Genomic DNA, 24694 nt, shown 5'->3' with positions numbered 1-24694 from the left:
AACTAAATTTTAAAATATTTAGGAATTGAAAAATTAATAATTCTTATTAGTTGATTTTATATTGGAATTTCAATGAGTGCATGAAACTTCTAACAAAAAATAAAAAAAACCTTCCAGCCTTAATTATAAATTGAAATTCACTTCTTCTTTTTTATAACATATAATCTGTTTTTTTTTTTTTAAAAGCAATTTAATTTTTTTTATTTGTTAATATTAAAAGTAAAATTTTAAAAATAAAAAAATATTATTTTAATATATTTTATATAAAAATACTTTTAAAAAAATAGCTGATACGATGCTAAAAGTTCTCGTAGCCTATCACTACCTTAAATTAATAGTCAAACAAACCACATTAAACGTCCCCACAAATCGTAGATGACGATGTTGTGTCTGAAAGCCGCAAGCCTACTCTCTACTAAACCATTTTACCTCCACTCTCCCGTCGCCAGACACCAGCTCAACCCCTTCTTCTTGTCCTTCAAGCCCCAGAAGCCTTACTCCGCTGCAGCATCCCGATCCCAAATCAGAATGTCGTCGTCATCCACTCCGCCCCAAACAATTGAACACATAGTCCTCTTCAAAGTCAAAGAAAACACCGACCCCACTCAAATCAACACCATGATTCATTCCCTCAACCGTCTGATATCACTCGACTCCGTACTCCTCTTAACCGCCGGTGCTCTCTACCGCACCAAGTCCTCACCTATTCCCTTCACTCACGTGCTCCACAGCCGTTACTCCTCTAAAGAAAACCTCTCCGCTTATGCCCTTCACCCGACCCACGTTCAAGTAGTTAAAGAATCGGTTCTACCAATCTGCGATGACATCATGGCTGTCGATTGGGTCACTGGTGATCTCAACGGCTGTGATTCATTGGTCCCACCTTCTGGGTCCGCGATTAGATTAACATTCTTGAAGTTAAAAGAGGGATTAGGGGATGAAGTGAAAGATGAGATCCTGGGAGTAATTCAGGGGATTAAAGATACATTTGGAGGAATTGATCACATCAGTTGCGGAGAGAACTTCTCCCCTGCTAGAGCCAAGGGTTATTCGATTGCGTCACTAGCTGTTTTTCGTGGATTGAGTGAATTGGAGGCGGTGGATTCGGAGAAAGAGTTGGCGAATTTGGAGAAAGCTAAGGTTAGAGATTATCTGGAAAGTGTTATGGTTTTTGATTATGTTATGTCCTCTTCCAGTGTTTGATTGATATTGTCTTTTAGGCTTTGAGATCTTATGTTGTTCTTGGATGGATTGAGGTTCCATAAAAATTAATAATGTAATGCCAACGTATTTGGAATTTTTCTCTTGTTTGTGCTTTGCTGCTGCTGGTGTAGCATCAAGGTCAGTGTTCGTCTCTTCGTTCCGGCTCGTCTCGTACGTGTCCTCTATTCCAGTTAGCTTCTTGTCTTTTGTCCAAAACAGCGTTACCTTACTTCATCCATCTAGTTTACTGTTAATTTCATTGACGTTGCGGATGTAATAAAGCTCAATCGTTGTAGTATTCATCTGCAAAACTTGATTAATCGGGCAATGCTAGCAAAATGCCAACCTTTTTCCGTTAATGAGAAGAAAAGAACGTAAATCTATTCGGCCATTTTGGGCTTCCTTTACCAAATAAAACTAAAAAGCCGAATGGATGATCGACTCTCTGAATTAAAAATAAAAATAAAAATTAAAATTAAAGATGGCCTGGCTCGCTTCTATCTGCCGTCAAGTACTGTGATTGTTACTTCATTGGTGGAACTCAGGTCTTTCATGTTTTCTTCGATCAATTTTCTTTCTGTGAAAAAACCTGGCTCGTTAGGTTGAGGCAATAACCCATTTCCCTCCAACATAAGAGCCACTGTAGACATGCTTGGCCTGTGTTCTGGAGAGTGTTGCACACATAATAGCCCCACATGGATTGACCTTAACACTTCAGGCACATAGCAGGATTCTACTTTTAATTCATCAATCAACTCCAAAGATCTGCCTTCCTTGTATAGCTTCCATACCTGAAATTTGAAATCATTGTTTTCTATGAAAATGATTCTTAAACCATTGTGCCAATGCTATTTTGAAAAAACAAGAAGAAAAAAAAAATATTCCTTACATGCCCAAGAAGGTTGAGTTCGTGTTTTGGATGTGTAAATCCCCAGTTTCTTTTCCCACTGACAATCTCTAACACCAAAACACCAAAGCTAAACACATCGGATTTTATCGAGAAGAGACCATCAATGGCATACTCTGGCGACATATAACCACTTCATGATACAATTAAACAAGTTAGTGAGATTCTTCTACTAAGATGTTAGGCATTTCTAATACATTTTTCTTTGCTAACTCAGAGAAGGGGAATAAAGAAGTACTCTTACTATGTCCCAACTACTCTTCTTGTAGTCGCTTCTGTTTCATTCCCTCCGAAACTTCTAGCCATACCAAAGTCTGAGATTTTTGGATTCATATCATTATCTAGTAAAATGTTGCTCAGCTTAAGATCTCTATGAATAATTCGTAGTCTAGAGTCTTGATGGAGATAAAGCAGTCCCCTCGATACCCCATTGATGATGTGGAACCTTTTAGGCCAATCCAGCAACTTGCTTCGAATTTGATCTGCCCATTATATAAAAAATCTGCAAGTTAATTCATATGGCTGCTGATTTTACTTGTAAGTGCGACTTTAACTAACAGTGAATATTTTTTAGTAACAGGATAGTAAGAAAGAAAATCCTTGTAGACCAAGTTCTCATGGGAGGACTCAAATATGTTTTGCAGCTAGTCTTTGATCAGTAGGATTAGAGATGAAACAGAAGTTGTAATACCTTCTTTCTCTCACATATGTAAGAAGCAACTCAAATGAAATTATCTTGAAAAAACATTTGATGAATATCAAGATTCAGAGATCCTAACCAAATATGTAGGTGTCTAGACTTTTGTTGGGCATGTATTCATAGATCAAAATCTTCTCTTCATGTTCTATGCAATATCCCAGAAGCTTTACAAGGTTTCGATGTTGAAGTTTTGCAATGCATTTTACTTCATTCATGAATTCATCAAGCCCTTGTCTGGATTCCTTCGAAAGCCTCTTCACCGCTATGTCGTGTCCACCTTTAAACGCACCCTGAAAAAACAAGACAAGTGCCAGATTTTTGTCAGCAGGCAAGTCTTGAGGGGGATATCCAACAATCATAATCATAGAAGCTTGGTGTCTTCCTTTACGTTGGTTTTTCCTTTTTCCTTCTTTTTTGTATTAATTGTCTACCCCTTTGTTTTTATTTTCTTGTTCACATTCTTCCTGAGCCACTGAATTTTAGAATGTAGTTTTTCTATCTCAACACAATAAAAGGCATGTGGTTAAGTATCATCACCTAGTCAAAAAAGCTGGGCATAGTATCATCGCATTGTGTTTTACCTTGTAGACAGGTCCAAAGCCACCTTGTCCTAGCAAATTGTTGAATGAGAAATTGCTGGTAGCAATAGCTATTGCAGTAAGGTCAAAATGTGGCAAATCTAGACTTTCATCCTGGCTCTTCATAGACCATTGTTCTTCTGTATTGTTTTCCTTTTTCTCTGTGACACAGCAAGTAAAGAAGGAATGACAATAAAAATTTCTTATAGGGATCGAAAAAAGTTAATGAACATCCATGACTTTGCTCTACAGAATGTTTTTATTGCAAGGTAACTTACTTGTCCTACCAAGAGTATTAAGTCTATTATGCTTCCTCTTCTTCTGGAGGAACAAGCACAGACCAAGGCCTAGGAGAAGCAATGCTGATAACACAACGCTTACAATGATGCCCACTTTTTTCTTCTTGGGAGAGCCCTCTAGAGTGTGAGCTACTACAAGCAGGGAGATAGCAATGTATCAGTGAGAGAATATTTCCAATCTGTTACGTTTCAAAGCATTAGCCATGGATTTTTGGTATTATGCAATGCAATAAATATAATATAATATATTATATTATATTCAGCATGTAAGAATGTGCTTATATTTACCTATTTCAGAAGAAACCATTCTAATATAAAGATCTTGGCCATCTTCTGTGTATTGTCTGATGTCCACCAGGTCACCAAACCAGAGAATGCATCCGCTTCCATTTCCCCTTATATCTGAATTTGTATAAGCCATGCAAGAACAATTATTCAAGCATTTCACCCTGCATTCCTCCGTTGTCATGCTTTTATTCATTGCCCGAATCTTTGAGTCTGGCAATTTAATGTTATAATACTTTATAAATCCATCTCCATTCTGGCAGTTCAGCGGTGTCCTCCGAACGCACCCGCTAGACCAGTCTGCCCTTGCCCATTCACTTTGGTTTTTTGGCAGGAATCTGTTCAAACACCCACATGCTGGGGAGTTCCCGATGGTGCACCTGCCATAGGCACCACATAGTGCATAGTTATCGCAGTTATCTCCTGGTGCGCTTGAGTACACTATCCAATTATTAAGGCGGTCAATCCAGGCGAGCCGCTCCAGGACACCGTCTTGATCAAAAACCAAGGTCAAAGCAATAGAGCTGTTAATATCATAAGTTAAGTATGCCTCTTTGTCATTAAAAACAAAAGCATAGCTTAAAAAGGGGTCTGGTTTCAAAAGAGGCAGGCCACTAAAGCCGACACCATTCCACGGCCCTGATCGAGACTTCAGAACTGAATTCTGTCTGACAACCAACTCTAAACCCTTCCCATCAATCTCAAAGGTATAAGGGCCTTGAGAAGGATCATCATTGCTCTTCCATGACGATATAATCACATCCAATCCAGAAGCTAGTCTTCCAACCTTCATTCCAGGTAGAAATGTATTTCCAGGATGTTCAAAACTTTGCCAAACGAAATTTTCTGTGCGACGATCATTTTCATTCCTGACCACAAGATTTCCTGAATCCAAAAGCTGAGCAACCGGGTTCTGCGCGTGGCTTGATGTGTTGGAAGACCAAATGACACTACCATTCTGAATGGCAAGGATGAGAGCTCCCCTCTCATCAAACTTTAAGACTCCTGACTTATCAGTTATAGGGATTTCTCTATTGGCAACCCACACCACTTTCCCCTTAGATATCTTGTTGTACCATATTCCCAAATACCGCCGCGTGGAATTACCAGGGCTGAAAAACCCCAGTTCAAATCTCTCGCCACTTGAAACTATGGTCTCTCCGTCGCCGATAGTGTGATTTGCAGAGATGGTGTCTACTGCTAGGGATGTAAAGAAGAAAGAAGTAAAACAAAAGCAAAGTAGGGTAATGCTATTCATTGATGTTTTTTTGGGTAATTCGTGCTTTAACTGAAAGACTGGTCCTAACCATTGGAAATGGTACTAAAATAGTAGGAGTTTAAGGGCTGCAGCTGGCAGAAGTCAAACTGTCATTCTCCATGAATTCAATTAAGTACAAATATCCTCGTAAATGGAAAGAAAGACCCAACATTCCTGAGTCATCTAAACTCGTTTTCAGCTCTTGTGATTGGACTAACAGGAATCCACGTGGTGGACCAAACCAATTGAAATTGAATGCGTATTTATTAGTGGCCACGGTAAATGGCCACGTTGCTATCGCCACTATCCCGGAATTTTTGAATTTTGAGTAATTTTCTTGCCAGAAAAGGTGAGAGTGCCGTGTGGGGGGGTAGCGGTAGGTGTATAGGACCCAAAATTCGACACGGCATGGCCTTCTACATTTGACCATGAAACTATACCGACGATGGCTGGCTGCCAAGTAATATAAATTATTGACTATCAAAACCAAGAAAACACATGACATCCATGTTTACCATTCAGCATAACAATGCAAGCATGGAATCTCAAGCATGCTACTATCTTTCGCTCAGTACTTAGATGTCATGCTGGCATGATGTCGTGAATTTATGGCATGTTTATATATTATTGTAGATTTACATATAAAAAAAATCTATGAAAAAAAATTATTATAGTCTATAATGTTTTCAAGAAAAAAATTATAAAGTTAAACTTTTAATTAGGTTAATATTTAAAAAATAAAATGAATAAAGAAAATTTTGGAAAAAATCATAACAAAAAAAAATAAAAAGAAAAAAAAATCATGCAGGGAAATATGTAGCAATTTATAGTATTTCATGAATAAATTTACAGTTGTAATTCTTAACCTACTCAACACATATACACACACAGAGATAATAATTTATTGTGATGACTTAGGCTTCACAACTTAACTTGTCAAACCCGTAATTTGTATTATAAATTCTACTTTAAATATTGAGGCAATAACTTGGAATGACCCGAGTTTCACAACTTAACTCATCAAACCCACAACTCAAATTATATACTCTATTAGGTTTAAAAATTTTGTTTTTTAAACTAATTTTTTAATAATATAATAAAAATAAATAAATCCTTAGCAAAATTAAGTATCAACAAATATTAGAATATTGGTTTGAAGTTGTGATAGGTTTGTAGAAAACAAATCGAAATAAATTATGGTTATTAATTTAAAATTAATAAAATATCAATAGATAAAATTAATAAAAAAGAAGATAAAAAAACATTCAATGAGAAAAAAATACATTGAAAAAAAAATGAAGATAATTTTAATTTTTTGAAAAAAAATCACCTCCTTCACTGTTCTTATGAACACCGAAGTAGTTGAGACCCGAATTTATTTATTGTAGTAGTTAATTAGATAACTTTCAAACATATCTTGCCATTGTTTGTATTAATTAAGAACCATCATACTGCCATTGCTCATTTTTAAAAGCAATTAATAACAAACCGTTTATGTAATTCCTACAAGCATTTAGCTGGCTCGGACTAAACCTTGTTCTTATTTTATCTTTAATATCAAGAAAAAGAAAGAATCCATGTTTTTAATTTGTAATAAGATGGGATATCTTGGTATTACTTTTGATGTTAATAAAAAAAACAGGTCTCCTCCTTAAATAATCTTAAAAGCATATAATTAATATTCTTGGGATTTATTTAATAAATTTATTGTATTATTCCAAGTTTTGAAATCATTTGATTTTCACAATAAGAACCATTCATGATATGCTAACTCGGTATATTTATGACACTTGCTGACCTAAAGCAGGATGTCATAAAGAACATGGTACATATTTTTTTTTATTTATTTATGTGGGTGTCCGGGTCAACTTGAGTATATCACGATTAATCTTATAGTTCACTAAACATCCTGCAAACTGATATCATAAAAAACATGGTACATATTTTAATCTTAGGGGACGCAGTCGAAATGTTTTCGATCCAAAACTTCAAACGGCTCCCTGTTCATTAATTTAAAATTTATGAGATATAAATATTCTGATAGTTGGTGCTTCCTGTGCTATATAATAATAGAAATATTTAATTTTTCTAGCAGAGAAAACGAAAATTTTAGTTGGGTAGGTACAAGATATTGTCTCAGAAGTGGAAGAGGAAGACCAGGTGATCATGGACGAAAGAGATGAAATATTTGCCAAATTGAAAGAAAAAAACGAAAATCTTGATTGAAAGTCTTCAAGTCATCAAGTTCCACTGTCCCACAGAATTTGGGTCCTGTCTTCCTCAAATGATCACAACAGGTGAGCTTTTACTACGAATATACGTAATTGAGAATGTGATTATAGTTATTTTTTAAAATATTTTTTATTTAAAAATATATTAAAATAATATATTTTTTAATTTTTAAAAAATTATTTTTAACATCAACATATTAAAATAATTTGAAAATACCAAAAAAATATTAATTTAAAATAAATAAATAAAATTTAAATTTTTTAAAAATACTTTAAAAATACAAAACCAAATAGAAAGCCTCAACTATCAGCAACACGATTTTGGCTCGAAAGGCAGTTTTGAGAGTTTTATTGCCCGAGAAGAAGGCAACGCAAACAATGGACGAAACCACAGTAATTCTATGGTGCTGAAAGAATAATTAACCTTGGTTATTCTCCTCATTTATAATTATTAAAAAATAAAAAGAGAAAGAGAAAAGAAATATTAGATAAAAAAAAATTAATATAAAATCACATCATAAATATCTAGAAGTATCACTAATGCCAAATGAAAAATGAGGACAAAGACAACATAGATATTGTTGTCCTGATAGATTGTCTATAATTCCTATAAGCAATGATAAATAACACCAATTACACTTCATGCATTCAGATGTTTTTAAAATGGTAAGGATTGGGTTCTAAGGAAAATTTGTATTTTTTTTTAATGGATATTCGAAGATATCCTTATTATTATATATAAAAATTATCGTAATTTTAAAAATTAATTTATTAAGTGAGACGTAAAAAACAATTTTTATATTACTCTTCAACAATTTCCACTAAAAATAAACATTGAATGTACAAAATATTTTGCAAAAACAAAGAATTTTTCTTTTATTTGGTAGGAGGGGAGTTATTAAGCGCTGATTGGAGAATTTAACGACATTTTTTTTGTTGATGTTGCAAAAAGGAAAAAATATAAATAAATCACCGTACGTTGCCTTGTTGTATTATGCATCTATAGAACACATTAGTGAAATTACTTGATAGACATTAGCTATAGTCTAATTATTTTATCAAATATTCAGCTATTATCATAACATTTCAATAATATAACAGTTTTAAAACATAAAATTTCATTAATATTATAGTTGTGAACCGCAACATTAGTAAAATATCATATTTTTGAATAATGATATCTTTAAACTGTGTTATTTTACCAAAACTTTTTTATCATGTGTTATTTCAGCATTTAATTATATTTTGGGTGATAATTGCCTTGTTTATCCCTCTCATTTTCACCATTTTGGTTTTAAATAGTTATGTGACCCGTGCTCTATCATATGTCAAATATTTTTATTTTTCTTAAAAAATTATATATACAGGTTTTTTCAATGTATTTTTATAGTTCAAAAAATTTAAGTGCAAATTAAAAAGCATATGAACACATGTAATCAAATAACCTGAGAACTATGTGCGTTAATAAATAAATAAAAAATAATTAATGACACCTAAAAATAAAACTTGAAAAATAAAAAAAATAGATGTAGATCAAGATATTTAATCTTACAAGACGAAACATTTACCTGATCATGTTAGCTAATTTTTGTTTATTAAAACATTTTTTATTTAATCAAATAATAATAGAAATAGATAAACATATTAAATTGATTGAATAAAATAAAAAAATAATAATAATATGCAAAGCTACACATATTAGAAATATCATATGAAAATAAATAATTTTTATTTTAAAAAATATAGTTCATCTATAGAAAAGATAAAAAAAAATATATAGATGAATCAGAAAAACCTCCTCAAAAATTAAATGCATAACCAAAAAATCATTATCATCATTTAAAAAATAATAATATGCAAAGCTACACATATTAGAAATATCATATGAAAATAAATAATTTTTTTTTCCTTTTGTCACATCTATATTAGGTATACTCTATATATAGAAATTTATGAGGCATAGATGTTTCTTAAATTATGGGTTTGAGCTTTTTTTATTATTATACTATACAATCAAATCAAATTAATATTTAAAAAAAAAAAGATTTGGACCTAAAACTAGTAGAAATTGAATTGTCTAATTTATTTTTCATCGGAATTTGTTATTTCGATGAACCAAAAGAGAAATTGTTCTCTTTCTCAGATTTTTCTTAAGCGCTTTCTTTCAATCCATCCTAATTTTTCTATGGATCCTAGCTAATTAATAAAAAATTTGGCTTCGTCAAGTATCCTCATCAAAAACATGAAATGAACTAGCAATCCACAAGCAAGAAAAGACAGGAAAAGCACTAAATAAAATACGACATAAGAATATGAAGACTTAATGTTGCATTAATCTAAAACAATCTCCAATACAAGGGATGAAAAAAAGCATATCTTAACTAGTTGAAGTGGTAATTACATAAGCAATACCAATCCTATACATGCTCCGGTATTGAAGCAAAACGCAAAACCATGTCTGTGTTTTACCTCAACTATCACTGCAAATAGTTAGAAAGCATATAAGGCATGCATATCCTAACTAAAAAGTATACATGGATTTTCCATACTAGAATTTTTAGATTTACAAACAGAATTTTGTATCAATATTTATACTCATAGTTCGTTAACACAGATTTTCTCGACGGACTCATGAACAAAAAATAATTCATCAGAAAATCTCTAGTCAATTATTTATGACCTGTCAATGATTATGTCGATAATAATTTTACCGATGGATTAACCAATGAAAAAAGCACGCCAAAAGAAAATGTACCTGCTTCATTATGTCAGTATTTCCATCGATGAATATAATATATCACCAACATAAAAATCATATGTCATTCTATCGATGATTGTTTTGTCCAGTGGTATTTCCTTCGGTGAATTTGACATATAACCATCAAAAGATCGGCTATTATTCCATTGGTGAGTAAACAACGACGATGATATTTGCAGTAATTCTTTTCCAACTTTTTGAAATATAGCGATGGACTTATGTCATTGGTAACCCCGTCAATAATAATATATAATTTTTGTTTTAAAAAAACTATTAAACAAAAATAGAAAATCAATGGCATTTCAAGTAATTTTTTTTAACTCTCTAGAATATATCGACGGACTAAGTCCATCGGTAACCCTATTAGTAATAATATATATATATATATATATATATATATATATATATATTTAAAAAAAATAGAAAATAATTAAAATAAATTAAATTAATATAAAAATAAAATATTTATTATAATTTTAAACATTTATAAGTTCAAATACAATTAATTTAGAATAGAGGCGTTGAGGAGGAGGAGGCAGGTCCTTGCCTAGACCGTGGGGTGAATATGAGGGAGCACATAAAAATAAAATATTTATTACAAATTTAAACATTTATAAGTTCAAATATAATTAATCTAGAATAGAGACGCTGAGAAAAAGGAGGAGGAGGCAGGTCTTTGCCGAGATCGTGGGGCAAATAAGAGGAAGCACATATACCACTCATCTAAGATCTCATATCCATTACCATTCAACAGAGTTCGACCGTTTCAGCACTGAGTCATTCTTAATCAACAGCAAGATGGGTCGTTCGAGCTTGAATTCATTGGTTTAAAATTACCTCAAACTCTAGAGTTTGAATGCTTAAAACCGATGTAAGCATTCAATGGTCGAAACACTGCAAGTCGTCTGTAAGTCCTCAACTATAGTGTTAGAGAGACCGCACACCCAATTTATATCAAGTCCACCAAATATTTATGCCTCCAACCACAAATCTGGATCGAGATCTGGATGGGTCAAAGAATCATCACCGTATCTCTCCATCAATCGGGTGTTATATGTATCATGGAAAAAAAAGTCAGCAAATTAAAAATAATAATAACTTTAAAAAAAAAATTGGTTGAAAACCAACATACCATAAAGTGCTGAGCTTAGCTATCCATGAGTTATTGCACCTTTTTTTTGCTTTCATAAATCTGTACGTGCATTTCCATAAAAATCTTCATCGGGTTTGGCTTGCATCTAAGAACTGTAGCCTTCAAAAAAAAAATTATTGTTAGTTAAATATATTTATAAAAAAACAACAAATAAAAAAAAATAGATGTAATTGAAAAAGAATCGTACCATCCGCTTAGCATACGATACAAATGAAACGGACCTGCCGGTGTGTGGTAATAGAACTGTGAACATATTGGTTTCGGTTCTCTGCACCGAAGTGTGATCATCACAAAAGAATGTTTAGAAGTCACGTGCTTAATAAATTCCACCCATACAACCTCTAAGACGTATGGCGGTCTGAAATCCTTTTAAGCTACCACCTCTTTCTAGTCTGAAAGCTCTCTTTCTTTCATATATTTTTTTAGCTTTCTTTTGCATCTCGTACAAAAAATCATGCAACCTATATGGTACAAATGAGTTATCTATTAGTAAATGAAAAGTAAAATTTTATAAAAGTATTAAAAGTTTTTATCTTGATTTCAATCTTACTTAGTTGCAACGTGATTCTCTCAAACTCTCATTCCAATAGTGTTGTCAGCTCACCCATTCAAAATTTTCCTTTCATTTAAAATTTGTAAAGATAAATTTCATTAATATCAATAAACTAACTGAATTAACATAAAAAAATATTTAAGTTAATACTAACATTAAACCTTTCGAATCATGTATCAATTATAGGTTCTATTCAGGATATTTGAAAACATGACTTAATTGAAACAATGAAATTTTCATCGCCGATGTTATGGTTTTGGCAACCTCAATGTTTGTAAACCTAAAATTACATTTTTTAATTGAAATTAATTTTTTAAAAATTATTAACATGTCGTTGCGAAGGGAAAACAAACTTGCATTGAAAAGTCGTTCTTCCACTGAGCCTAGTACTTCCGAGTAAATGGGTCTTGTTGTCTAAAGACCCCCTCAACATGGATGTATCATACTCATCAAGCTTGCGTAGAGCATGGCCGTCTATGTCTACGGTGCTTGCTCTTGGTTGACACTTAACGACTCATGGTTATGAGAAGCACTACTAGAAGGACTAGTAACGATCATGTTTATATGATGCACTATTTACTTTTCCCTTAGCATCTACACAAATTATTTATGTTGGCAAAGTTGAAGAACCACCGCATGCCATTGCTACCATCGGTGCTAGTAACCAATTGATAGCAACTTATGAAAACATTGACCATAGGTTCAAGCCTAACGATCCAACAAAAATTTTCAAAGAAGGAAAAAAATTGTCCATCCATTAGGATATAGCTGGCCTGGACCTAATTGGTAGTAAACGGACACCTCCCTCATGAACCCTTAAAGAGGGAAGGAATATCACATTGTGTATATACAATTAAGGGCAATGATTTCAAAATAACCATGGGTGGAGCCTAGGGTCTGCTTGCTGATACGCAATGCACGGTCGAGCATCTAAGACATATACTTTTCAAGTTAGTGACGATAAGCTTTACATCCCCAGCACTTACATTGCTAAGGACGTTGTCTATAGGAGTTTTGAGCAACCTCCATTTATCTTGAGTATCTCTCGCAAGAGTAGGAGAAGAACTCTTATAAGACCTTTTTTCCTAAGTATATCTAGCATGGGCAGGAGAAGGACTTCTACGAGAAGGTTTTCACACCTCCTTACCAAAGGAGGATACCAATGTAGTACCCACTCTTGTCCTAGGACCTAGTCTAATGGACACTTGTCCCTTTCTGTTTCTTCCAGGCTCGAGTTGAAACTTGAACTCTTTATCAGGGACAAGAGCACCTATCTTTTTGGAAACAAGCCTAATGTTTCTAGAGTCTATTTATTCTGTTTAAAAGAAAGATAGAGAAACAAGTTCCAATAAAAGAAATGTCTGAAGTAGGTTTTTCTCCTCTTAAATTAGAGTAAAGATGATTTAGGGTCTTGTTGTGATAGTAGATTTTCAAAAATCACTAAAAGCAAAAGAAAAAGAAAAATAACAAGCAAGAACAACATGGTTATAAAGAAAAAATCTTCTTGTTCTCAACAAGTTCCAATAAAAGAAATGTCTGAAGTAGGTTTTTCTCCTCTTAAATTAGAGTAAAGATGATTTAGGGTCTTGTTGTGATAGTAGATTTTCAAAAATCACTAAAAGCAAAAGTAAAAGAAAAGTAACAAGCAAGAACAACATGGTTATAAAGAAAAAATCTTCTTGTTCTCACCGCTAGATGAAAAACCTTTCATATCATCATAGATCTAAAAAAATCCACTTAATTACCACATTCAAAGCCAGCCACCTTTTTATTTGTCAATGGACACTTTCTCCCAGTAAAGGCAAGCCACCTGAACTTGAAGATCCTAGCAGTTCTATGTGGGACATGTAAAATCTCATGGGGAAGGTAAAAATGGTCTCATCTACTGTTGACAAAGACTTTAAAAATCTTTGTATATAATACACAAAAACTTGGAGGCTACTAATAAATCAATATTTTTTTGCTTTTCCCCGGACTCTTTTTCTAAAAGAATAACAAAAAATAAGGTAATAACCCAGCACTCTTGTATTCAGCTAAGAACTAAGCCTAAATATATAAGGGTCTCACAAATTGTCCGTCGTCTTTAGTCTGACAAGGCTGCTCTAACCTCATTATCTTAAGTTTCAAATATGGACAATAATTTGAATCATGGGTTTTAAATCAGGTGACAACTTGGAAAGGTTTCAAATTGGTACAACCAGCTCGGAAGTAGGATAAATATGTCTTGTTCTCCATCACATGTAGTCAAAGAGTTCTAGATCCCCAGGCCCACCTTTCACACTAAAAATTCATAAATTCATTTCACATGTTAAGCTAGCTGACCAATGTGACCAAAATAATAGGTAAGAAAGAAAAAAGAGAATATAAAATTGTTTTGAGAAGTTAATTTTGTCACTCTTACTTAATGAGACCATCTTTAAACCAGAGACAAAACAGCTCATTAGTTAGGCAACCAAATTAACCATCCATGAAAGGTCTTACACTAGTTTCTTTATGTTCCATCTTCTTCATCTTCACAGCCTCCGATGGTGCAGATACCATAGCTGTAAACCAGTCAATCATAGATGGAGAGACCATAGTTTCAGCTGGGAGCAACTTTGAGCTAGGATTTTTCAGCCCTCGAAGTACAAGTTTGCGTTATGTAGGAATATGGTACAAGTTCTCTAGTGAGACTCTGGTTTGGGTTGCCAACAGAGAAGCACCACTCAATGACACATCAGGTGTTTTGCAAGTGACCAGCAAGGGAATCCTTGTCCTTCATAATTCAACAAATGTTGTTTTATGGTCTACTAATACATCAAGAGTGCCGCAGAATCCAGTAGCTCAGCTTTTGGATTCAGGAAATCTTGTTATAAGAGAAGCAAATGATACAAACGAGGATGATTACTTGTGGGATAGTTTTGACTATCCTGGTGACACGTTTTTGCCAGGCCTCAAGTTTGGCAGAAACTTGATTACTGGCCTTGATCGGTACTTGGTGTCATGGAAAAGCACTAATGATCCTTCATTGGGTGATTCTACAACTATGCTTGATCCTGGTGGATATCCGCAGATATTTATCAGGGTTGGTGAGAAAATAGTTTTCCGATCAGGACCATGGAATGGTCTTAGATTCAGTGGGATGCCTAGTTTGAAACCGAACGCAATTTACACATACGAGTTTGTTTACAATGAGAAGGAGATTTATTACAGGTACGATCGGACAGACAGTTCAGTTGTGACGCGTATGTTGCTGACCAATGATGGGATTTTGCAGCGTTTCACCTGGACTAGTAGCACAAGAACATGGAATCTGTACTTGACAGCCCAGATGGATAATTGTGATAGGTATGCAGTCTGTGGTGCCTATGGAATTTGTGACATCGACAATTCCCCTGCTTGTGCATGCTTGGACGGATTTCAGCCAAAGTCTCGTCAAGATTGGGATTCTGGGGATTGGTCTGGAGGATGTGTTAGGAAGAATGAATCAATTTGCAGGGCAGGAGAGGGTTTTCAGAAGGTAACAAGTGTGAAATTGCCAGATACAAGGACATCCTCGTTTAATGTGACAATGGACCTTGAAGAATGTCAAAGGGTTTGTTTGATGAATTGTTCTTGCACAGCTTATTCGACTTTGAATATAACAGATGGAACTGGGTGCTTGCTTTGGTTTGAGGATCTTCTTGATATCAGAGAGTACACTGAAACTGGACAAGATTTTTACATTAGATTATCTGCCTCTGATTTAGGTATGAATTCTTTCATATTATTTTCTTGGTCTGTTAGATTATTTTTCTTTCATTTCAGTCACATGTTAACACAAATTCCACTAGTGCTGCAGATGCTTTAGACCTATGGATACCTTTTGATTTCCAATATGAGAAGGCCAAAGAACATAATTGAATGCACACGGGATTTATTTTTTATTTCTTCTTTCTTGTTATTGATTGTTAAATGTTAGAGCCCACATGAAGTCTAATTCTTCTTTCATTTTCTTTTTTTATTGAGCATGGATTTTGGTAGTAGATACAAACGTCCTGAGCTAAAACTGAAAGGACCAATGTCAAATTTTATTAGCAAGAACTCAATAATTCACACCTCAACTACTTCAAAATTATCTAAGATTTAGTAAACATGGAAAGTTTCACAGGGAAGAATCCAAACTGATCAAACCTATGCATATTGAACAAGACTTATTTGTATAGTATATCAACGAGTCCATTTCGGGGTGGATCAATATAGAAAAATGCTACCATTTCTAGCTGTATTTTAATTTGCTTTGACGAAGAAAATTGTAAAGACTTTTTTGTCCCAGGTGAACTTCCAATTGGCAATTTTTAATTAAGGTAGTGGGAACGAATAACATTATGGTTGTTTAATTTTTTATGATTTCTAGTTGAAAACTTAGTAGTACTGGAAACTGAAACCAATACCAGTGCACAAAACACATTTCCTGTATTTGTATTATTTAAGCTTTACTGATTTTAAAACTTGGTCATGTTGGCTATGCAGGGCCAACTGGAAGTCCTAAGAGGACGACGCGAGTGTGGATTATAGCCATCTGTTTGCTGGTTGGTGGAATTACCATCCTAGGCTTTTGCCTGCTGTTTCTGATGAGAAGGAGGAAGATGAGGACAGCAGGTAATTTCTATCAAACCCTCTAATTGACGTTGCTGGTTGTTGATTCAATGAGTAGGGAGAGGAATTATTGCATTGGACATTAATGCAAAGCAGATTACTCTTTGGTATACTTGATGACTTCCATAATATCTGTTCTGGTTGTTTACAAAACCTGATGATCACCATGGTGGAAGAATTTCTATGCTTCTATTGTTTAATTAAGATCGGGGAAGAGTCTGACTAGCATTTTAATTTTAAGATATATAAACTTGCTGACGTACATGGTGGCTAGTTTATTTCTGCAAGAAGCACGCAAAAGAAATTCAAAGAAAAACGTAGACCTGTTTGATTTATGCAATGCATTTCCCATTTTACAGCAAGGTCGGTTTCGATGCAAGAAAGAGACCACTCAATTAATGGCACCGACAAAGATTTAGAGCTTCCAGTATTTGACTTCGCAACCATAGCTATTGCCACGAGCAATTTCTCAGGGGCCAATAAGATTGGAGAGGGTGGATTCGGACCTGTCTACAAGGTAAAGATTTGGATGAGAGCATTTGCTGATAGTTCATTACACCAATGTACACGGTGCTAGTCAATTTTGATGCAGGGTTACAATGACTAGTTCAAATAATCTTTCAGGGCAAGCTAGAAGATGGACAAGAGATAGCTGTGAAGAGGCTTTCAAAGACTTCGACACAAGGACTAGATGAATTCAAGAACGAAGTTATATGCATTGCGAAACTTCAACACCGAAATCTTGTCAAGCTTCTTGGTTGCTGCATTGAATCCGAAGAAACAATGTTGGTCTATGAATATATGCCTAACAAAAGCTTGGATGCCTTCATCTTTGGTATGGCCATCTCAAGACTTCAATCTAATTAGTTGACTTATTACTAATAGCATATTGAAAACTGCAATGATCTTATCACTGCCAACAGTGCCACCAAAAAATTAAGTTATACATAGTGTGAGATATAGATATTATGGAAACATATTCTGATGTTGTGCTCTATTACAACACATTACCTTGTAATTAATTTTATCATAATGAGATTAATACTCGTAATTATTTGATTATCAAGATCATCTTAATTCAAAAACTTTAATGTTTAAAAAAATACTTTAAAATATGATCTATATTATTCTTTAATATTATTTACATTCATCAAAATACTTTCAGATCAAAAGCAGAGCAAGTTATTGGACTGGTCTATGAGGTACAACATTATCAATGGGGTAGCTCGAGGACTTCTTTACCTCCATCAAGATTCCCGGCTAAGAATCATTCATAGAGATCTAAAAGCCAGCAATATACTTGTGGACTATGATATGAACCCAAAAATCTCAGATTTTGGCATGGCCAGGAGTTTTGGTGGAAATGAAATTCAGGGAAACACAAAACGAGTAGTTGGAACATAGTAAGCATTCCAAACAGGCTGCATAGTTTCAAGTTTTCTCTGCTTGCAACATTAATAACTTAATTTGTTAAACGATTTCTTGCAGTGGTTACATGTCTCCAGAGTATGCAATTGACGGGATCTTTTCTATAAAATCCGATGTATTTAGTTTCGGTGTTTTGGTGCTAGAGATAGTAAATGGGAAGAGAAATAGAGGATTCTTTCATCAAGACCATAAGCACAACCTTCTTGGTCATGTAAGTATCGATGTGAATACCCTTCTTCTTCTTCTTCCTTTTCTTCTGTCATATTAACCGTCTTCTGGTTTCTTTGTTGAAACTCAAATGAATTTGGTCTTGGAATTCAGGCATGGAAACTTTACAAGGAAGAAAGGTCATTCGAGCTAATCAACGATTCTTTAAAAGACACCTGCAACTTATCCGAAGTTTTGCGGGTGATCCATGTGGGTCTACTGTGTGTGCAACAAGCTCCTGAGGATAGGCCTACAATGTCAACTGTGGTGCTAATGTTAAGTAGTAACATTGCATTGCCTGACCCTAAAGAGCCTGGATTTTTCACAGAAAGGAAACTATTCGATCATGAGTCTTCATCTAGCAAGGTTGATACATGTTCCGCGAACGAAATTACCATCACATTGTTAACTGCTCGATGACAGATTATTTTTTTACCAACGTTTTTATAAATTGTATCAATAAGAGGTATATATTCTTATTTTTCTGTCAGTCCTTTCTTCTTCACTTAGGAAAAAGTTTGGGGCAAAAATGACGTGGGGTACTTTCTTTATTATTCTTGACATAATTATTTATATTGTACAGCTTTTTTAAATTATTAAATTTTCTAGGTTTTGAGTAATTCTGTATGAATCCAATGTGTAATTTGATAAGAATTAGCATAATTTTTTATTAGATTATTAAATTAAATTGAAATTTTCCCAGATTATTCTAAAGGTCAATTTGCTTAGGGGTTAACTTAGCTCTTTTTGTTTTCAATCTCAAATTAGATTAGAAAGCTGTTGTTTTGAAATTCTCTATTTTCCCTGTTGTTTTTAGATTATTTTTTTTATATTTTAATTAAAACTTTTGATTTTGTTAGAAATATACTAATTAAGAGATTAAGGATTGAGGAATCCTATCCACTTTATATGTTGAGTCAATTGGTAACAAAACAAGTTTGACATATTTAATGAATAAAGGTATTGTCAACAACTTTCCATTCCACAATACAAGAGTGGAGGTTATATATATATATATATATATGGCATTATAAAGGCTTAGAAGGCAACACAAAAAACCAAGTTATAGATATTAGATCAAGTTGAATATTCATTAGAAAAAATTACAAAACGCTTGAACCATCTGACACTATGAGAGGAAGGTATAAACATAAATCGCGATGAAAATGGGATGTTCTCAGAGATTTACATTGGGATGAACCAAACTCTAGATTTACTCCTACTAATCTATATAGGCATCAAATCTATGAAAGGTGGTATATACAAATAAAGATGCATTGAAAACTCAATTAGCAGACAACTTTTTCATAGATACATTCCTAAATTAAAAGAGATTCCTTTATTTGATGGAAATTTTTTGAAGAAAGAATTTATTAAATAGTTATTAAAGCTAGAAGCTTAATTTTATTTAAATAAGTTGTTTATTATTAGAAAATATGATTTTCCATACACAAACTTACTTATGATGCTAAAGAATGATGGTTTGAAGTTCTAGAATATAGAGCTCTTATTGATAATACTTTAATTTTATCATTGGCAAACATTGAGAAAACTATTAATTTTGGAGTTCGTACAAAAATGAAAATGATTATGTGGAAATTTTTTATTGGAAATCTAAACAATAATGTTATTATTATTTGACTTGTGCTCAACATTCTTTATGAGGAGCAAGGAGGAGAAACCTATATGAGATATCATCTCTTAGATGTAGAAATTTTCAACATCACAATAGTGATGACAATGAAAAGTATTAGATCCAAAAGTCTTTTTGAAATTTTGAAGTTAGGCCATTGTGCTGATGATAGCATGATCAAGGAAGGAGTTAACATTATGTTAAAAGAAGATTGTGGCAAATTGTGATTACTCTTTTTTTTTTTTTTTGTCATGGATGAAAATCTAGTAAAACAATGACATGGGGGACATGGTAACCTTTGACAAGAAGTTATCTAGAGATATTATAAAAGATTATCTTGGAATTTCTTTACATACAAAGGTTAAAGTACTAGAAGTCATAAATGATGAGAACAAGTTTGAAGTAAAAGAATCCATGAATGAACATCAAGAAGACTTTATAATAACATGCAACCGTGTAACATTTGATATGGTTTTTTTTTTCTTAACTTGCACACATCATACATTAAATTTTAAAGTTCATAGGTCAAAGTTATACTATTTCTTGAATAGACTAGCTACAATATTATATTTAAAGTATATATTTCTTTGAGATGGAAGTCTTCAATTTGTAATAGTTAACTCAAGGACAAATGTTTTCTTGTTTTTTTCTATTTAGATTAGGACCTTCAATTCAATTGAAATTTTAATAATTAGGATGTTATTTTTTATATTTAAATAGCCTTAGAAGCTATTTTTTTCAAGGATAACTTCCTTGTTGACTAAGCAAGTACAGAAAAAAGAATCACGGGCCTCCTGGAAAGTTGCATGCTGCTGTAATTTTTCATTTCTCTTTTTATGGACCGGTATGTTAGTGAATGGAGGTCTTCACTTCTTTTATTATTGGAAGAGCACGTGATGAGCATATGCAGGGCTACAATATTATTATTATTGATTACTGTAGGAGATAGTATTTAATATCCTTATTGATGACATGTATTATATGATGTTATTATAATCAAATTAGTCAAGAAAGATTATTATTTCAAGAATGATAAAAAAAAAAAGAATTGTAGCATATGATTAGAGTATTATATTTCTGACTTCAAAGCCTTGGAGAACATTCTACTACGACTTGATCATTGTCAAATAATTGAATTAAAAGTTATTACCACTTTCAACATAATGCTCATTTGACACGTTCAAACTTAACTTCTTCTTGGCTTCATCTTCTCCATCCGGTTTATAAATTTATGTTTCCTGTCAGCTGAGGTGGGCTGAGACAAATTTTTAGTTTTTGATATAATAAGAAAAAACTATTTAAATTATAAGAAATTCATTTTGGAAGTTTTTGTTTTCATTACTTTTATGTATAATAGAACTAGAATGCATAATAAATCAATACTTTAATTATTAATAAAACATATTCATAGCACCATGATCCTCACAAGGTGCGGGCCATGAGTAGCATCATATCCAAAGCAGAGAGACAAATTTGATCCACAGCGTAAGATCCTGCAAATGATCAGCTGTGGCTGGCTGGCTACTTGGCTGGCATTGGTAGCCCTGATTCTGCATCTATATATTGGCTTTAGCACTCTGTACCGGAATGGTGGAATTTTCGAGAAACCAACTGTTTGATCTGAAATCTTACTCCTTCTGCAGTTATGTAATGATGGGCTACCGGGGATCTAATGAGATCAAACTAACCTCGTCACCTGAATAAGTCACATGCCTGTTTGAGGAAGTGCTCTGTTCAAGTGGAATCACCCCCATAAAAAAAACCAGGTTGTTTAGGCTGCGGCAATGGAATCTCACTTCCTAATATTAGAACCACAGCTGACATGTTTGGCCTATCTTCCGGGCGTTGTTGCACACATAATAAAGCCACTTGAATGCATCTTAGCACTTCAGATAAAATTGCACGACTCAATCAAAAATTCATCGATCAGCTCCAATGGTGTCCCTTTAATCCAAAGCATCCACGCCTTAAGAAAAAACAAAACCAAGAACATCTATCAGCAGACTGGCCATTCTAATTTCCCTGTTACTATCCTAGTTTTGCCATAACATCAATACTTCTATGATATTTCTGAAAGCCTCGATAATTAGGCAAATTTGTTTGTTTAATCTCATTTGAAATGCCTGAAAGGGACATCAAGATTTAATATTCACCACCGTCTTCAACAAGGTTGTATGTATTAAAGTATTATTTAAAAGCTTACGTGTCCAAGAAGGTTGAGGTTGGGGTCCAGGTGACGAAATCCCCTATTTTTCTTTCCGCTCACGATCTCGAGGACTAGAACACCGAAGCTAAAAGCGTCAGATTTCACTGAAAAGTATCCATTCGATGCATACTCGGGAGACATGTAGCCACTGAAAATGATACTAACAGGTTAAGTTCACAAAATAGTAATGAAAATCAGCAAGACAATATTGGGTTTATGTACTTACTATGTTCCAACTATCCTTCTAGTTTTGGCCTCTGTTTGATCTCCACCGAAAATTCTAGCGAGGCCAAAGTCAGAAATTTTGGGGTTTAGCTCATCATCCAGTAAAATATTGCTGGCTTTGATATCTCTGTGGATGATTCTAAGTCTAGAGTCTTGATGCAGATAAAGAAGCCCTCGAGCAATTCCACCTATAATGTTGATACGCTGACTCCAATCGAGTAGTTTTCTACCTGTTTGGTCTGATGAATTTCTCAATTAGTCCAATTAACTAATTGATTTGTAACAGTTAATAGAACTTATAGAACTTCAATCTTATTAATTCAGAAGGGTTAGCACCAAAAATAAAGGAGTCCAAGCTCTTGTTGGGCATGTATTCGTAAATTAACATTCTTTCATCTTCATGAATGCAACAACCCAGGAGCTTTACAAGACTGCGGTGCTGAAGTTTAGCAATTAACATAACTTCATTTTTGAACTCATCCAATCCTTGACCTGAACTCTTTGAAAGCCTTTTCACTGCTATTTGTTGCCCTCCTATGAGTATTCCCTGAGTGATTCACACAGTTCAGCTAAGTTTTTTGGTTAGAAAATGGATTGTCAGGTTTCAGATTTTTGTCATACCTTGTATACGGGTCCAAAACCACCTTCTCCAAGTTTGTTGCTGTTCGAAAAAGCATCGGTGGCATGTGCTATAGTACTCATGTCAAATATTGGCAATTCCATGTCTTCCTCCCTTTCTTCACAGTGGTTTTTCTTTCTAAGATTCCACTTCCGCTTGGAAAGGATGAATCCTAATATTAGCATGCCAATGCCTGATACTATTGCGCCGGAGACTATTCCTGCTAGCTTCTTACTAAATGTCCTCTTTTTCGTAGGTACACCTGAGTGCACAGAAGAATGGTTAGAAGAACCTGATGTATAACCCAGTTCAAGAGTTATTTGTTAATTATGGACACAGCAGAAGAGCAAAGACCTACTTTCCATTCTATATGAATTCAAGAGAAACAGAAATATTTTTTCCTCAGTACAAATGTAAAATGTGACTGTATGAATACATAGTTGCATACTTGGAATACTTACCCAGTTCTGAAGCATTCATCCTAACAAAAAGGTCTTGTCCATCCCCAGTTGACCTTCTTGTATCAATCAGGTCACCAAACCAGATCAGGCATCCACTTCCACCTTGCCTGATATCTAAATTGGTATAAGCAGTGCAGGAGCAGTCTTCAAACATAATCCCTCACATTCCTTGAGACTGATGCTCTTGTCGTACCAGGAAGACGATGTGTCGGGCAATTTCATCCCTGTATATTTTCAGAAAGCCAACCTTGTCGCTGCATTCTAGCGGAGTTCTCCGGATACACCCATCTTTCCAATCTGAAATGTTCCAATCTGCTAGAGACTTGGGTATGAATCCATCCAAGCATGCACATCTAGGAGATCTACTCATCTCACAGCGAGTATTTGGACCACAAGAGGCATAATTTTCACACGGATCAAACTGGCCACCTTCAGTAATCACCCAATCATTTGTTCGGTCATTCCATGTGAAGCTCTGTGGAAGGCCCAATGGACTGAGTGTGAGCCTTGAAAGGACTGATGTTTGGATTCCAAGCTGGTAATAAACCTCTTTGCTGTTGAAAACAAATTCATTGGAAATAGGCATCGGGCTGGGATTTGCTATGAAATTTTATGCCATTCCATGGCCCCGCTCTAAACAGAGTAAGGTTTCCCCTCTTCAGAAGTAGCTGGGGATACCCGTGAGTATCTATAACGAAAGAATATTCACCTCGAGCAGATCTTCAGCACTCTTCCAAGATGATAAAAACTTGTCAATCTTCGTTACGAAGTTGCTCCCCAATTTCATTCCTAATATCAAGGTATCACTTGGATGGTCAAAACTCTGCCACAGAAAGTTGTCGGGATTACTATCATTCCCTTCTCTCACAACAAGATTACCTGTCTCCAAGAGCTCTGCAACTGAATCCTCTGCAGTTCTTGATGAATTCGATGACCAAACAACATCATTTGTGCTACTGTACAGGACAAGTATCCCTTTGCTGCTTATATTCAGAGCCCCCAGAGTATTGGAAAGTGGAACTTCTCTGTTTGCTACCCATATAACTGTACGAGGAGACTTCTTATACCATATTCCCAAGAAACGTTTTTGTTGAATTTCCAGGGCCGAAAAATCCTAGTTCAAAGTTTCCCCCGGTTGAAAGGAGAGTTGCACCATCTCTTATGGATTGGCTTGGGTAGATGATGTTTGATGTGGCGGAGTCGATTAAAACAGAGAATAAGAACGAGCATGCAAACAGCACTGAAAAAGCTCCCATTCAAGAGAGTTTTTCATAAATGTTCTGTTCTGGTTTGATCACGCAGAATAATGTATTGTTATTAGTACAAGCTGCTGGTCTAATGTGAAGACTGTTTCCAAAGATATTGACTACCGT

General features: G+C 34.3%; 3 protein-coding genes and 1 pseudogene across 5 annotated transcripts; 2 read left to right on the top strand and 2 right to left on the bottom strand.

Moving 5' to 3' along the window:
• Positions 1 to 343: 343 nt before the first annotated feature.
• On the top strand, positions 344 to 1297 carry LOC118062534 (stress-response A/B barrel domain-containing protein UP3-like). Its single transcript, XM_035076338.2, has one exon. It carries the CDS (start codon positions 376 to 378, stop codon positions 1201 to 1203), a length of 828 nt encoding a protein of 275 aa, XP_034932229.1. The 5' UTR covers positions 344 to 375; the 3' UTR covers positions 1204 to 1297.
• A 180-nt stretch (positions 1298 to 1477) lies between these two features.
• Positions 1478 to 5320, bottom strand: LOC118062508 (G-type lectin S-receptor-like serine/threonine-protein kinase At4g27290). Of its 2 annotated transcripts, none has more exons than XM_073405295.1 (7): positions 3976 to 5320; positions 3667 to 3816; positions 3392 to 3549; positions 2890 to 3100; positions 2355 to 2592; positions 2093 to 2243; positions 1478 to 1994 (listed from the first exon to the last, which is right to left on the bottom strand). In XM_073405295.1, the coding sequence occupies exons 1-7, from the start codon at positions 5228 to 5230 to the stop codon at positions 1701 to 1703; spliced, it is 2457 nt and encodes an 818-aa protein (XP_073261396.1). In that variant the 5' UTR covers positions 5231 to 5320; the 3' UTR covers positions 1478 to 1700. The 2 variants fall into 2 exon arrangements, with proteins under 2 accessions (XP_073261396.1, XP_034932188.1); XM_035076297.2 differs by having other exon boundaries at positions 3667 to 3819; positions 3976 to 5319.
• Positions 5321 to 14333: 9013 nt separating this feature from the next.
• LOC118062523 (G-type lectin S-receptor-like serine/threonine-protein kinase At4g27290) lies at positions 14334 to 18757 on the top strand. Of its 2 annotated transcripts, XM_035076316.2 has the most exons (7): positions 14334 to 15653; positions 16417 to 16545; positions 16902 to 17059; positions 17167 to 17377; positions 17708 to 17945; positions 18031 to 18181; positions 18292 to 18757. In XM_035076316.2, exons 1-7 carry the CDS (start codon positions 14393 to 14395, stop codon positions 18595 to 18597), a joined length of 2454 nt encoding a protein of 817 aa, XP_034932207.1. In that variant the 5' UTR covers positions 14334 to 14392; the 3' UTR covers positions 18598 to 18757. The 2 variants fall into 2 exon arrangements, with proteins under 2 accessions (XP_034932207.1, XP_034932215.1); XM_035076324.2 differs by lacking the exon at positions 16417 to 16545.
• A 2475-nt stretch (positions 18758 to 21232) lies between these two features.
• LOC118062624 (G-type lectin S-receptor-like serine/threonine-protein kinase At4g27290) lies at positions 21233 to 24579 on the bottom strand (annotated as a pseudogene).
• Between the last annotated feature and the right edge of the window lie 115 nt (positions 24580 to 24694).

The sequence above is a fragment of the Populus alba genome, chromosome 16 (assembly GCF_005239225.2).
Source record: "Populus alba chromosome 16, ASM523922v2, whole genome shotgun sequence".
Taxonomy (NCBI): domain Eukaryota; kingdom Viridiplantae; phylum Streptophyta; class Magnoliopsida; order Malpighiales; family Salicaceae; genus Populus; species Populus alba.
The sequence above is the reverse complement of the archived record's forward strand: the minus strand, read 5'-3'. Positions and strand labels throughout refer to the sequence as shown.

Excerpts from the sequence above, each read along its gene's own strand:
- LOC118062508 (XM_035076297.2), bottom strand. The coding sequence starts at position 5,230 with ATGAATAGCATTACCCTACTTTGCTTTTGTTTTACTTCTTTCTTCTTT. Across the intron at positions 2,593-2,889 it reads TCTAGACACCTACATATTTG|ATCAAATTCGAAGCAAGTTG; the intron begins GTTAGGATCTCT and ends TATAATGGGCAG. Across the intron at positions 1,995-2,092 it reads AACTCAACCTTCTTGGGCAT|GTATGGAAGCTATACAAGGA; the intron begins GTAAGGAATATT and ends TTCAAATTTCAG.
- LOC118062523 (XM_035076316.2), top strand. The coding sequence starts at position 14,393 with ATGAAAGGTCTTACACTAGTTTCTTTATGTTCCATCTTCTTCATCTTC. Across the intron at positions 16,546-16,901 it reads GAGGAAGATGAGGACAGCAG|CAAGGTCGGTTTCGATGCAA; the intron begins GTAATTTCTATC and ends CCCATTTTACAG. Across the intron at positions 17,946-18,030 it reads AAACGAGTAGTTGGAACATA|TGGTTACATGTCTCCAGAGT; the intron begins GTAAGCATTCCA and ends GATTTCTTGCAG.
- LOC118062534 (XM_035076338.2), top strand. The coding sequence starts at position 376 with ATGACGATGTTGTGTCTGAAAGCCGCAAGCCTACTCTCTACTAAACCA.